This window comes from Magnolia sinica, chromosome 14 (genome assembly GCF_029962835.1).
Source record: "Magnolia sinica isolate HGM2019 chromosome 14, MsV1, whole genome shotgun sequence".
Taxonomy (NCBI): domain Eukaryota; kingdom Viridiplantae; phylum Streptophyta; class Magnoliopsida; order Magnoliales; family Magnoliaceae; genus Magnolia; species Magnolia sinica.
Genome location: NC_080586.1, coordinates 16,542,169 through 16,555,035, shown reverse-complemented (window position 1 = coordinate 16,555,035; position 12,867 = coordinate 16,542,169). Strand labels below are relative to the sequence as shown.

The following is a 12,867-nucleotide window of genomic DNA, read 5'->3' as shown; positions in this document are numbered from 1 at the left end:
CAAGCTCGACTCGGTTCAACTCATGTACAGCTCTAGTTGAAACTCTTGTGAGTCTACCACAAGGCATGAGCATGATGTCAATGGGCTGGACTTGGTCCTAAAAAATCAAATTTTTGATTAGGGCCGGCCAGACAGCCTGGCCCAAAACAGTTCAACATCCAGGCCAAAACCTACCCGGGCCTGGCCCGTTGACAGCCTTAGGCATGAGTAAGGACCTGGTTAAGTGGGTTGAGTGTATAAAAACCTTCTCATGCACTTAGTTGTATTTGAACTCGTTGACATCCACATTACCCATCCCAACCACGCATTGGGTTCATTCCATCTTCTTTCACAATTACAGAAAAAATCATAGCAATCAGATGGTGACTTGATTTTCTTTGGATGATCTTGTCCATCCATTTTCACATGCCACTAACTGTATTGTTTGGATCATCCAATCAGTTTAATTTTTCAAAGCGCGTATACAGAGCAAACTGACCTCAATGGCAATCTAGACAGGTGATGAAGATGGCAACAAGTCCACATACAACTAGGTGCATGGGAAGGTTTCTGTGCTATGAGCCCAGTAGACTTCCCTTAATAGATTAAACTATTGCAATAATTCTACCTATAGGGTACAGTGAAATCTTGCCATGTTTTATTGCCACTCAAAAATAATTTCATGCCATTTAAGTTAATTGTACTTATGTGTTGGAGGTTTCGCTAAGAACAAAAATAATCTTGATAAACAGTATTTTATATACGATATTTAATACATAATTACTATTAACTTAAATGAGATTAAATCATTTTTAACTGGCAGTCAAATCGGACCTTAGGTTTTGTATAATTTTACATTCCCAAAATCAATGATAAAACCCGGATAGTAGTCAAATTGGTGATAGGTTTTTCTTTTTCCAACAAAATCAAAATAATACATAAGTAGAAAAGAGAGTTTCTTAGCGCTTGCATATTGTAGACATCTCACCTTGGGTTGATAAGCTAATTGAGTTTGAATTGATGGATGGCCAACTAAACCTTAATCTTAAACACTAAACCTAGAAGCTTAAACTCTAGAAATTCCAATATTAAACCCTAACCTCTACTCATTCAACCCAATAAACTCAATTAGCCTAACTCGAAACTTCAGGAACCTAAAACCCTAAAGCCTTGAGTCAGATCGGCGAATCAACTCACCCAGTTAACTTGCTTAGTAAACTCACCTGTTCAATTTACCCAATCTAACAACCCAGTTAACTCACCTAATTAAGCTCAAAAGCAAGCCCAATCGGAAAAATAAAAAATAAAAAATGCAAAACCTCGAAGTAGTAACTCTCACAGCAAAACCTCAACACGCTTAGAGGAGGCAATCTGCCAAAGTAGGGAGTCCAAGTGGGGACCGGCAGCAACCAGGTTACCGCTAAGCACATGGCATTCATCTTCTTTGCGGTAGCGTCCCTCAAGCATGTGGAGTTCTCATTTTTCAAACCCCAAGTGTGCGATTGAAGTATATTTACTCTGATGCCCATCTCTTTACTCAAAATTATCCTTTTACCACCTCATTCAACCCACGAGATGATGTCATGCATATGGCAATCTCTAATTTTAACCTTTCAACCACCTTTTGCCCTTAGGATCACCAACAATTACCAGAAAATCAGATTTAGAGACTATAAATAGCCCCATGCCCTTCTCATTTTAAGGACTCACTCCCATCCATTTTCATAATATTTTTTAAAAAAAAAAACCACTCATCTACTTTCATTTCAAAGCCTCTTCATCCCTTAGAGCTTTATCCATTTAGTCATCCCTCCACCAAGAAGAGAGAGAGAGAGAGAGAGAGAGAGAGAGAGAGAGAGAGGGAGAGCCTAGCCAGTCTAAGCTTCTTGAGCCACCTAAGTTCAAATCCGAGCCACTCAATCTAGCCTTGCAACACTATCGTTCATTCAATTAATCAAACTTCAATCAATTTCATCAAACCAAAGTATTAGCATCGTGCAATATTTATTCCATTCTCAACCCCCTTGCTCCTCATATATATCAGCATTATATTGCATTTTATTGTTTTCTCTCATTTAACTAGCGGGCATATGCTCTAATGCTTGCCGATATAATCGCTCATGCCCACCAGAAACCTTAGCCAATTAACCGTCGTTTTGACATATATATTACATTCCATCATTTTCTCGTATCTGACTGATGGACGTATGCTCTGAGGCTTGCCGATATAATTGAAGCTGGTCCACCAGAAACCTTAGCCAGTTGGCTGTCGTTTTATCATAAGCATCAATACAACATTAAGCATCACATACATACATACTTTGCCCCATATATTTGATTGTTTCGAACGTATGCTTTGCGGCTTGCTGATATAATCAGATTTTGCCCATCAGAAATTCGGATCAATCAATCATCATTGACATTACATCACATTACATCTTCTACATGCAACAACAAATCTCAGTCCTCAAAAAATTATCATATTTTGTGAAGTAAAGACCATACATCCATATGAGCAGAATGGGTGCCTAACACCTTCCATTTCTGTAACTGCGATTACTTGCTCGGAATCTCTGAAATATAAATTCATAAGTCATCTTAGGGTCAAGGATCTTTAGGTTGTCAACCTTAAGCATTTTTATAAGGTCTAATTAACTATATGATTATAATAATTGATTAGTAGCAACTCCGGTAAAATATAATACGTTTTACTCTCAAACGAAAGCCCTTGAGTGAGGCAACCAGTGGAAATGAGAGTCGATCTCCCATACCCTCAGAAAATCTACCCTCTAGTGTCTACACATATTGACCATCACGCTTAAGTATCGAAGTGTTTCTCATTAAGCGACTAATAGGTACAATTTTCACCGAGGAAGTCTCCATAAAAGTAGTTGAATGATGATATTATTTTTATTAAGTTTAACAGCTGGAAACATTTGTAAAGCTTTTTAAAAACTTTTGAAGGTTGGGTTAAGTGAAGAAATTACTAGACAAATATCCGGTCTTTTATATTTAAGTCATACGTAAGTTATTAAGAAACGAGTGAATCCCTAGTTTGCTCATGTAAGTTTCAACGAATCTTAATGAATACACCCAATTATACTTTTATTTATCACGTGATGATCTCGTAAAATGAACTAAAGCATATATAGTGAAGACCTTGAACTCTCACATGTACTCTGACTTAAAGATTAATCAAATAAAGTGTATTCTCAAGTTATTCATATTAATTTAAACATAACAGGCTTCCTAGCCTAAAGAATACAAGTACCCATTATATAGGTCTGCTTAGGAGCCTTTATCCATGACAAACTTACCCTTATATGTACAATAGGGTAATGGCATAATAGCTCGTCATTATCATGACTCGTCAACCCCTTGCACGGAATGACCATATCCATCATCATAATGATTAAAAAAAAAAAAAAAAACACACATGTCTATCATACAACTTACTAAATGATTATAAAACATCATGCAGTGGATTATGGACCACAACTGTCTCTTAATAGTAATCAATGTATCCAATTTCAATTTCAACTCTTCTTTAGCCTCACTTTATATATGTTTTAAAGCACTTTCATATATTATATTAATTATGGCATAGTCACATGGTCACCTCTAACCTGTGGTCATCATCATTTATAGCCAAGACGTCAATCAACATCACATACGCTTGCAGGGATGACCGTTGATTTTTTAAGATACAAATCCAATGGTTGTCCACCTATCACCTAAACGTCTACATGTCATTGGTGCATGGCACCTGCCTTGTATAAAGAGGTTTGCCCGGCCTGAAGAAAACATGATGAGGGAATCAGACCGTTAGAAAATAATAGACAACGGTCAATATGATCCCAAGTACATGTGTGTCCCACCTAATGAGTAGATCATCCTGATCTTTGCCTTATTTGTTCTTCATGGTGGGACCAACCTATTAGACGGGTTGGATGAAACAAGCACTTAAACAAGCATTCAAACAATTAAAGCTAAGTCAGTTCTTAGATATAATTTAAGTGAGTTCCATTGGAATTGTATCTTAAATGTACGCCACGTGTGCAATTTATTATAGCCTGCGTATCATGCATTATTGCCTGCCTGAGTATCATTCAACTCTCTTCTTCAAAACGTACACGAGTCATGCCTTGAAATATGGGACCAGCACATGTTGGTAACAGATCCAATGGCTATGTACCTATAGTATTTTCTACTGGATGGTGCTCTGTGGGCCCTATAATGATATATGCGTTGTATCATGCCGTCTATATATTTTTTTATCATTATTTTAATATATGAATGCAAAATGAGGCAGATCCAAATCTCAGGCCGACCACGCAATAAGGAAACGGTGAGTATTGAACGCCGACCATTAAAAACTTCATATGGCTCAATGCAATGTTAATTTTCCATCCAACCCGTTGATTACATCACAGAGACTTGACGAAGGAAAAACACAAATATCAGCTTGATCCAGAACTTTTGTGCCCTTGAGAAGTTTTTAATGGTGGCCATTCAATCACAATTGTTCCTATAGTGTGGTCCACCTTAGATTTGGATCTGCCTTATTTTTGGAACCATACCCTAAAATAATCTGTAAAAATACATGGACCGTGTGGATAAAACACATACAGCATGGTGGAGCCCACAGAGTATGGTCCAGTATGTAATCCGCGTCCAGCCTGGTCCAGCCCTTGATGGGTGTGCCTACAGTTTAAGCCCGTTTGACAACGGGCCAGGCTCTGACTACATCTGTGAGCCCATAGGTCCAGAAGGGGCAGAGCAGGCTCAAGGACATTTGAATCATATATCATGGATGGCGAGGCCCATCTAGCGAACAGCCTACATCATGCATTGTCCGGGCTCTGGTTTCTTTGTTTTGGCCCGGAACAGGCTGGGCGATTCTTGTAACTACGAATTGTATTGCTTTACCGGCCGGGCTTCTACAGACCTCGGCCCAGCCCGTTGGGAGAATTAAAAATTACAATGCTCCGTTTCCAACAGTGACGTGGAAGCATGGTGGTTGGAAATCGGATTGCGGACTGGTTTGCTTTACGCCAGGGGCTTATTGGGTAAGCTCTGTGGGGCCCACCATGATTTAGGTGTCTTATTCACCCCGTCTATCCGTTTTACCAGCTTATTTTTCGATACGTGGGGCCCATCATATCGAAAGCTAAAGTGGACCACCTCACATGAGACTCTGTGAATTGAACAACTACCATTGAAATCCTAGTGGGGGCTACTAAGGTTTTGGATCAAGCTGATATTTGTATTTTCACTTCATCCATGTCTGTGTGGCCTTATGTACAGGTTGGATGACAAATAAACATTACTGTGGGCCTGGAGAGGTTTCAACGGTAGACATCATTATCCCCACTGTTTCCTGTGGTGGGGTCCACTTGAGATTTATTCAATTTTAGGTTCAACTCCTGAAATAAGCTGAAAAAACGGATGGACGGCATGGATAGGCCACATACATTCACGGTGGACCCGACAGAGTTTACTCACAACATTCGATTTCGTAGTATGCCGAAGCGGTTTCGGTGGATCCCTGACTGTGGGCCTCGCCGTGATGTACTTTAATTAAATCCACGCCGTACATCCGTTTTGGAGGATTATTTTAGGTCATTATCTCAATAATGAAGCAGATCCAAATCACAGGTGGACCACATCACAGGAAGAAGTTATGAATGACTATTAAGAACTTCTTGTGGGGCACAAAAGTTTTGGATCAAGCTGAAATTTGCATTGTCCCTTAGGGAAAGTTTTTTTTTTTTTTTTAACCTTATTAATAGGTTAGATGGGAAATAAACATTCCCAGTGGCCCAAGAAGTTTTGAATGGTGGATATTCAATCACCATTGTTTCGTCTGGTGTCGTCCAACTAAGAATTGGATCTGTTTCATTTTTTGGGTAATTCTCTAAAATAATCTTTCAAAACGGATGAACAGAATGGATGTAAATCTCATACATCAATGTGGGCCCCACAGTCAGGTATCCACCGGGGATCCACCGAAGCCACGGGAGGCACTTGACAACGGACGCCCATTGCCTACTGACACCTGGACAGTGCTATGTGGGTCCTATAATGATGTATTGTTTTATCCACTCCATCCATCCAATTTTTCATCTCATTTTAGATCAAAACAAAAAAAATGAAACAGATCCAAGTCTCAGGAGGACCACACCAATGGAAACAGTGTCAATTGAATGCCTACCATTAAAAACTTTTTGAGGGCCACAGAAATTTTAGATCAAGCTGTTATTTGTACTTCCCTTCATCCTGGTACGTGTGACCTAATCAACAGTTTGGATGGTAAATAAACATTAAATATCCCTCACACGTGTGCACATCACACACGTGACTTTCCATACCCTGTATATCCCTTCCCAATCCCCGCCTTTTCCTCTCATTACCAATAAATGGCGGGGGCAGCTCAAGCTCGCTTCCTCTCTCCATCCTTCCCTTCTTCTCACCGCATTTCAAAATCGACGACGATCCAATCGTCCTTTTCTTCTCTTCCATTCCCACACAAACCCGTTAAAAAAACTAACAGAAAAAACTACCTCCGCCCAAAGCTTCCAATATCCCCAAATTGCCCCTCCCCCCTCCAAGAAATCCCAAACCCCACAAAAGATCTCTTCCAAGAAGAAGGAAAGAAAGAACAAGAACAAGAACAGGATCAAGATGTCCAAGGAAAAGATGGAAAGACAGAGCTTGATCTTTCCCCTTCAGCAATTTCGAATCCTTTCACTTTCGGTAATGCGAATTCATTCGTCAAGATCGCTTTTTTTGGCTTTGGCCTCTTTGTATTCCAAACCATATGCACCGTTTGGTTTCTGAGTTATGCTGATCTTGATGAGAAGTCCAGGTCTGAAAATTCGGCGGCTGGCAGTTCCCAGCCGGAAGCAGTGGACCAGAGCAAGATTGGTGATGTGGGTGTTTCTTTAAATGAGCCAGAATTCGAAAAGAAAGTCTCAGAAATTCGGATCATGGCAAAGGAAGCCCGGGCTGTCGAGCGGAAGAATAAGAGGAATGCCGGTCCAGACTCTTCGTCTGTAGTTGGGGAAGAGGGCAATGAAAATGTGGTTGAAGATGCTGTTTCTAGCATTAAAACTGATATTCGGAAAGAGGTAGATCAGCGTTTGGTTAGGTTGCAGAAGGGTCTTCGAATACGTAAGGAGAAGAACCTGAATTCGTCAAGTTTGGATACCAAAGGTGGGAATTCGGCACTTAGGAAGAAACCCAAGTCTGGAATTCCATCTATGAATGCGAGAAATTATCCAAAGGGTTTTGGGGTGTCGAAGAATTACCGGAGTAGGAGTGAAAGTGATGGTAGTGGTTTGGATTCATCAGATCAAGAACGGGGAGTGGATGTATCAGATGGTAATTTTAAGGAAAGTGGTGTGGCGGGAACAGAAGAAGAAGAATCTCAGTGGTTGAGAGATGAGGTTTTCGAAGGGATTGTGAAGAAGGTTTGTGCAAATGAAGAAGCTGGTAGAGACCTATTTGGCGGTTTGGATTCGGAAGAGGAGATTAGTTTCTTTCGAGCATTGGAGAGGAAGTTTGAGAGAGAAGGGGAGAGCGCGAAGCAGTGGATGGAGGAGAAACTTGATGATTTCAGGAACGGTATGGATTGTGACAATCCCTTTAGGTTTAGAATGACTCCTTGATTGTTAATATGTTTTATTGTATTCTTTTTGGATTTTATTTAAGAGGTATTCTACAATGATTAGTCCAAACCAGCTGTCCCTATTGGTGGGACCCACCTCGCAGTGATCTCGGCTTTACATCTCGTGGGCCCGATATGGATGAGAGGACCAAAAATCTAGTCCCTTGAATAATCGCATGCTTTACTATTGCATACAACCATTGCATATGTTTCTTTCTATGTGTCCATGTACAGGCCAATTTAATTACTAGATTGTCCGATGAGTGAGTTTTTCCTTTTCTTTGTTCTTTTGCAGCAGCGGCCTGTAATGGAATGCTGGCCCAAACTAAGATACCACTGGTTTGAGCTGAAATGTTTTATATTGCCACATTGTTTTTGTTCATATACTATGCGAATTCGCATTTGGATGTGTAATCCATGAAGCTCTAGATGAAGTTGGCCTTGGTCAGGATTTAACTATTTCTATTATTTCATGCTCCAAAGAAGGGTGTCTTAAAACCAATCCCAGTCCACAAAACCACTTCGTTTTTAAGGTAGAAAAGATCCACTTTGTGGAGGCTCCAAGAATTTTCTGTTGATTAAGTTACCAAACAGATGATATCAGCTTTTTTCAGGCTCCCTCTGAAATTGGGATCTCTGTTCCAACCTGACGAATCATTTTATCTCACACTCTCCTAAATGGTGAATTACATACTTCCAAATCTACAAGTGAATGTCACTTATTTATGTGGATACTGACGACTCGGCTCAAAACAAACCAAATAGGTTGCGCAAAACATACCATGTTCCAACAATAGATTTTTGTGTGAAACCCAGTTTGACACTGTCTTTTACTTGGCAAAGCATGTCTGAGTTGGGCGTCTTATAGGGCTGCACCTAAAGGCTCTCTTGGTACTTTACTCTCTGAATCTTCTTTCTTTGATTACACTAGATTTAGTTTACTGGAATTCTTTTGGCTAACATGCAACTGGAAATGTACCTGTATACATAAATGTATGCTGTGCTTTTTTATGAGATTAAAGTTTCTTGTTAGCACTGCCTCACTCTATAGCTATCAATCTTATGGTATGTTATATTGTGAAAGAGAGATTTATTAGTTGCACACACATGTACAATAAAGCTCATGTACAAACCACACATGCCATCATGGTACATAGGCGTGAGATCCAATCCATCCATCAATCTGCCCTTAAACATGTTTTCCCTAAATAAACCTGGTCCACTGAGCATGTGGGCCCCTGTATTGGAAGTTAGGTGTATGGGTTAGAAAACTTCAGCCTAGTTTTTCAGAGCCATACACTTGTTTTGCAAACTATGGCCCACCTGATCAGTGGATCAACCCCATTCTTGGGTTAGGGCATCAATATAGTGGTGCCATTATAATGGATAGATTGGATCTCAGACATATCATGCCATGCTGGCACGTGTGGTGTGTATGTGAGCTTTATTAGACACGTGTGGGCTTAGCAAAGCTCTGTGATCTCAAAACATAAGTTATACACTGAAACATTTTTCAGCTAATCTTTGGGACAGAATCATGAGTTGCTGTCACAATATGTTCCCCCATTGAGTTTTTCTTGAATAAGGATCTTGAGAAACAGACAATCACTTTCATTTTATGTAAAGATGACTTTTGATTTGGCATATCTATTCCTTGTCTCTTTCTTTCCAGTCTTCATTGCCCTGGTCTGTTATATTGGTTCATTCTCCTATGGCCTCTATCTTGCCATTTTTGAGATGTCTTGAAGTGCTGAAAAAATATAATAACATCGCGGAGAACTATTATTTCCAGGTGGCATTCAGGAAAGCAGTGAAGTGAGCCCTCTGCGAAAACCTGTGGGGCCATATGAAATGATTCAATCAACTGTACAAGGAAACGTATCTGATATCACCAGCAAGTTAATCAGAAGATCGGAGAGTGCCCATGGCACTGCTATCAGTGGTATCAAGAACAATGGTAGTCTTCGGGTGGATTTTCAGAAAGATCCTTCTGTTGGAGACTCTAGTTCACATTATGATGATCAGTCCTCCCAAATTTCTCATGGGAAAAGTAACCCAAGTGAAGGTTTGGAAATGGGAACTAAATCAAGGGAATCGGAGACTCAAAATTTTCAAAGTTCCATAAATGGAAAACAGGACATGTCCACAGTATCTAGGAAGCAGATTCCATCAACCGGCAATGGCACCTCCAAGAAAGGGCTACGAACTAGAAGAACTGAACACAAATCAGTGCTTCGCAAAGTTAAAGACGGCCAGTCAGATGTTGAGACTACTTTGTGGTGGCTGAAACTTCCGCACGTTTTTGTACGTGAATCATGCTTCCATCTTGTGGACATTGATCAGATCTTAGGGTGCTGACAGTGAGCAAACTTCTTGTATCCTTAAGTCTATGACTCTGTACATGTGGTTTCCATGGTACTCCAGACCATTTATCTGATGACATCCTGAATGGGGGGGAAATCTCCGAGTTAGGAAGATCCTAATGCTATGGTTTTTGGCCTCCCAAAGTTGATGGTTAAGAAAATACAGCAATGATCCACATTTAATGAAAAATGAGAAATGATCAGATGCAGCAGTTGTATCAGTAGCTATGAACAGAAATTTTTCCTGCCAAAATGCCACATTTGCAGAATATCCAATTCATCAAAAGGTGGGCCACTTCATGATGATAAACTGATATGAAAAATCAGCCATCCCACTTTTCTATTGCCACACAACATTAAAATCAATTGACCGCCAATGGTATGACTCAGTGTACTGGTGAGCCCCACCCAGTTGGTGGATCATCCTGATTTTCATTAAAAGTTATAATCATTGTGCGGCCCACCTTTTTCAGATATTGAATAATTCTGCATATGTTAGTGTTGACAAAACAAAAATAATAATAATAATAATAATAATAATAATAATAAGAGATGTGTTATAACGTATTATAAAGCCACTATATCCAATAATTTCTCATGAAAAATAGGCCCAAGATCAAAGGTTTATGATCTTTCCATCTGGGAGGTTTTTTGGGGGCATCCCCTATTCACAGTCTGGATCACCTTAACCATGGGCCCCAAACAAGCTGAATCCTACACCTAAGCAAACTATACATGTGCAGAGGCTCAGCACCCTATTGTTGCCCATTGATAGATCTATTATACTCACTGTATAAGTCAATCATTTTTTATGGATAAGAGACTATTTTGTACTCTGTTTATACTCTTAAATCAATTTTTTGAAAACCTTGTTTAGTTCATATTAAGAAAAAACCACAGATTTTCTGTTCTTATCGAGTTCCAGATGGCTCAGATACTAGCATTCAGTTACAAACATATCCCGTATCCTGTTTCAGGCTATTCTTTTGCTCAGAGGGTCCGACCGAAAAAGCTCAAATGGACTTTATTCCTTAAAGATGAATTCCCATTCAGATGTCGAAAGATCTTATGTTATTACTTTTGAGGGCCGTGGTGATGCCACTAACATGTGCTGTATACTGGAATCATTTTTTCAAGATCTGGGCGATTTCAGTGCTGAAGCCATTCCGTTGTCAATAAAAGTAAGACTTTTTACTTGATTTGGTGATTGGTTATCTGAACTCTATCTAATCATCTTTATTTATTATTTATTATTATTATTATTTGGTTTTTTGAAAGATTTTGCTTTACGCCTTTACCCATGCATCTATTGCATTCTCAAACCTGAAAGCAATCTGCTGAAAGTTCCATTGTGCATTTACAGCATAGGAATGTCAACTGAACGTGGCTTGTTGAGCACATTACGGAGCATTTGTTTCCATGGGGATGCATGGAAAATATGTAGAAGATCTAGACTTGCGCATCTACCCAGCCCCACAATCTAGGGCCATGGGCCAAAAACAGGCTAATTGGGCAATTCTAACTGCTCTATTGGAGGAAAAAAATCACCACCAGACATTTTTGGGCCCTCTTCTGATTGAAAAGTTAGGATCGTCTGACCAGCCTAATTTGTGGGCCCTGCTGTATATATAGTGGGGCCGGGCAGATGAGTGGTACATATCTTATTTGCTATGCCCCCATGGGTACTTGTGTGTAATTGGCTTTCTTATTTACAATATTGAAAGCAAAAGGTGCATTTATGCAATATCTCTAGGAACACTTTGAAGTAGCCCAATCATCAAGGGTTTTCCAAACTCATTACGAGTCTTCCATGGGTCTAAAGCTACATCTTTTTTCTCATGAAATAGCCATATGTTCCTCAGATTTGCATAACGAGGACACTCCCTTTTCTAATCCGACCCTGTTGGACACACCTTGACAATTCTAGCAGGTAAAAAAAAAAAAAAAAAAAACCCTGATTTGTCCTCGGTCTTGTATTTTAGTAGCACATGTAGTAGTTGTATCTGTACATATTGTAAATCATTTGCATAAACGAAGCAAATTTTAAATAATTATACATTTTTTTAGCATCATTACACACAGATGTATTGTTTTGTTTTTTTTTTCAGAATCATCGTGACAGACACATCTTGTGCTGCCCATCTCTAACATAACTTCTAAGATGAAGCTTGCAAGTGTAGTAGCTAACAAAGTAGGGCAAATAGCTAATGATGGGAACAAGAACTTGATTCATCTCCAAAACAATTTATCTTCTTGCATGCCTTCATTAATGAATTCATGTCTACTTCACCAGCAATAAAACCCGAAAATGGATCCATTTCAGGAACTTGAAGAACTAATGAAGTCTAGAAGCTTGATGGTGACTGTTGTTAGGAAGGGGCAGCTTCAGCTTTACGCTGGACAGCCGCTTGAGGATGTCGAAGGGGCTTTGTATTCCATTTTAGAATAAAATTCTCAGAGAAAGACACCGAAAAGGAAAGTTGGCAAGAAAGAAGCAGAAGAAAACAGGCTTCGTATGGGTTGATCATGTGACCTTTCCTCCTTGCTGAGTATGAGCATTCTTTGAATAGGATACTGCTGAATTCCTCCGTGCATGCATTTGTCCACGGCATTTGGAATTTCTGCTTGGAGTCATCTCTACAGTGGAGAATCGACCCCCACAAATAACCTGAGTTTGCTTTAAGGACACACATTTCATTTAAAACGGACGGTCCTATACAGCAAGCCTCATTGGTTAGATGCTGGAATTGAGATGCCAGAACAAGTCATTGGCATGAGTTTTTCACAATTGGTTCCAATCAGAATCCAATGCCCAAATAGATGAAAACCACTAGTACCTGATTTTGATTTAATGAA

The 12,867-nt window shown here is 39.6% G+C and overlaps 1 protein-coding gene across 4 annotated transcripts; it reads left to right on the top strand.

The window, feature by feature from the left end:
* The first annotated feature begins 6,391 nt into the window (after positions 1-6,391).
* Positions 6,392-12,600, top strand: LOC131225426 (uncharacterized). Of its 4 annotated transcripts, XM_058220959.1 has the most exons (5): positions 6,599-6,735; positions 6,848-7,605; positions 9,441-9,952; positions 10,989-11,192; positions 12,335-12,600. In XM_058220959.1, exons 2-5 carry the CDS (start codon positions 6,969-6,971, stop codon positions 12,458-12,460), a joined length of 1,479 nt encoding a protein of 492 aa, XP_058076942.1. In that variant the 5' UTR covers positions 6,599-6,735; positions 6,848-6,968; the 3' UTR covers positions 12,461-12,600. The 4 variants fall into 4 exon arrangements, with proteins under 4 accessions (XP_058076939.1, XP_058076940.1, XP_058076941.1 ...); XM_058220956.1 differs by having other exon boundaries at positions 6,392-7,605; XM_058220957.1 differs by lacking the exon at positions 12,335-12,600 and adding an exon at positions 12,120-12,295 and having other exon boundaries at positions 6,392-7,605.
* The last annotated feature ends 267 nt before the right edge of the window (positions 12,601-12,867 follow it).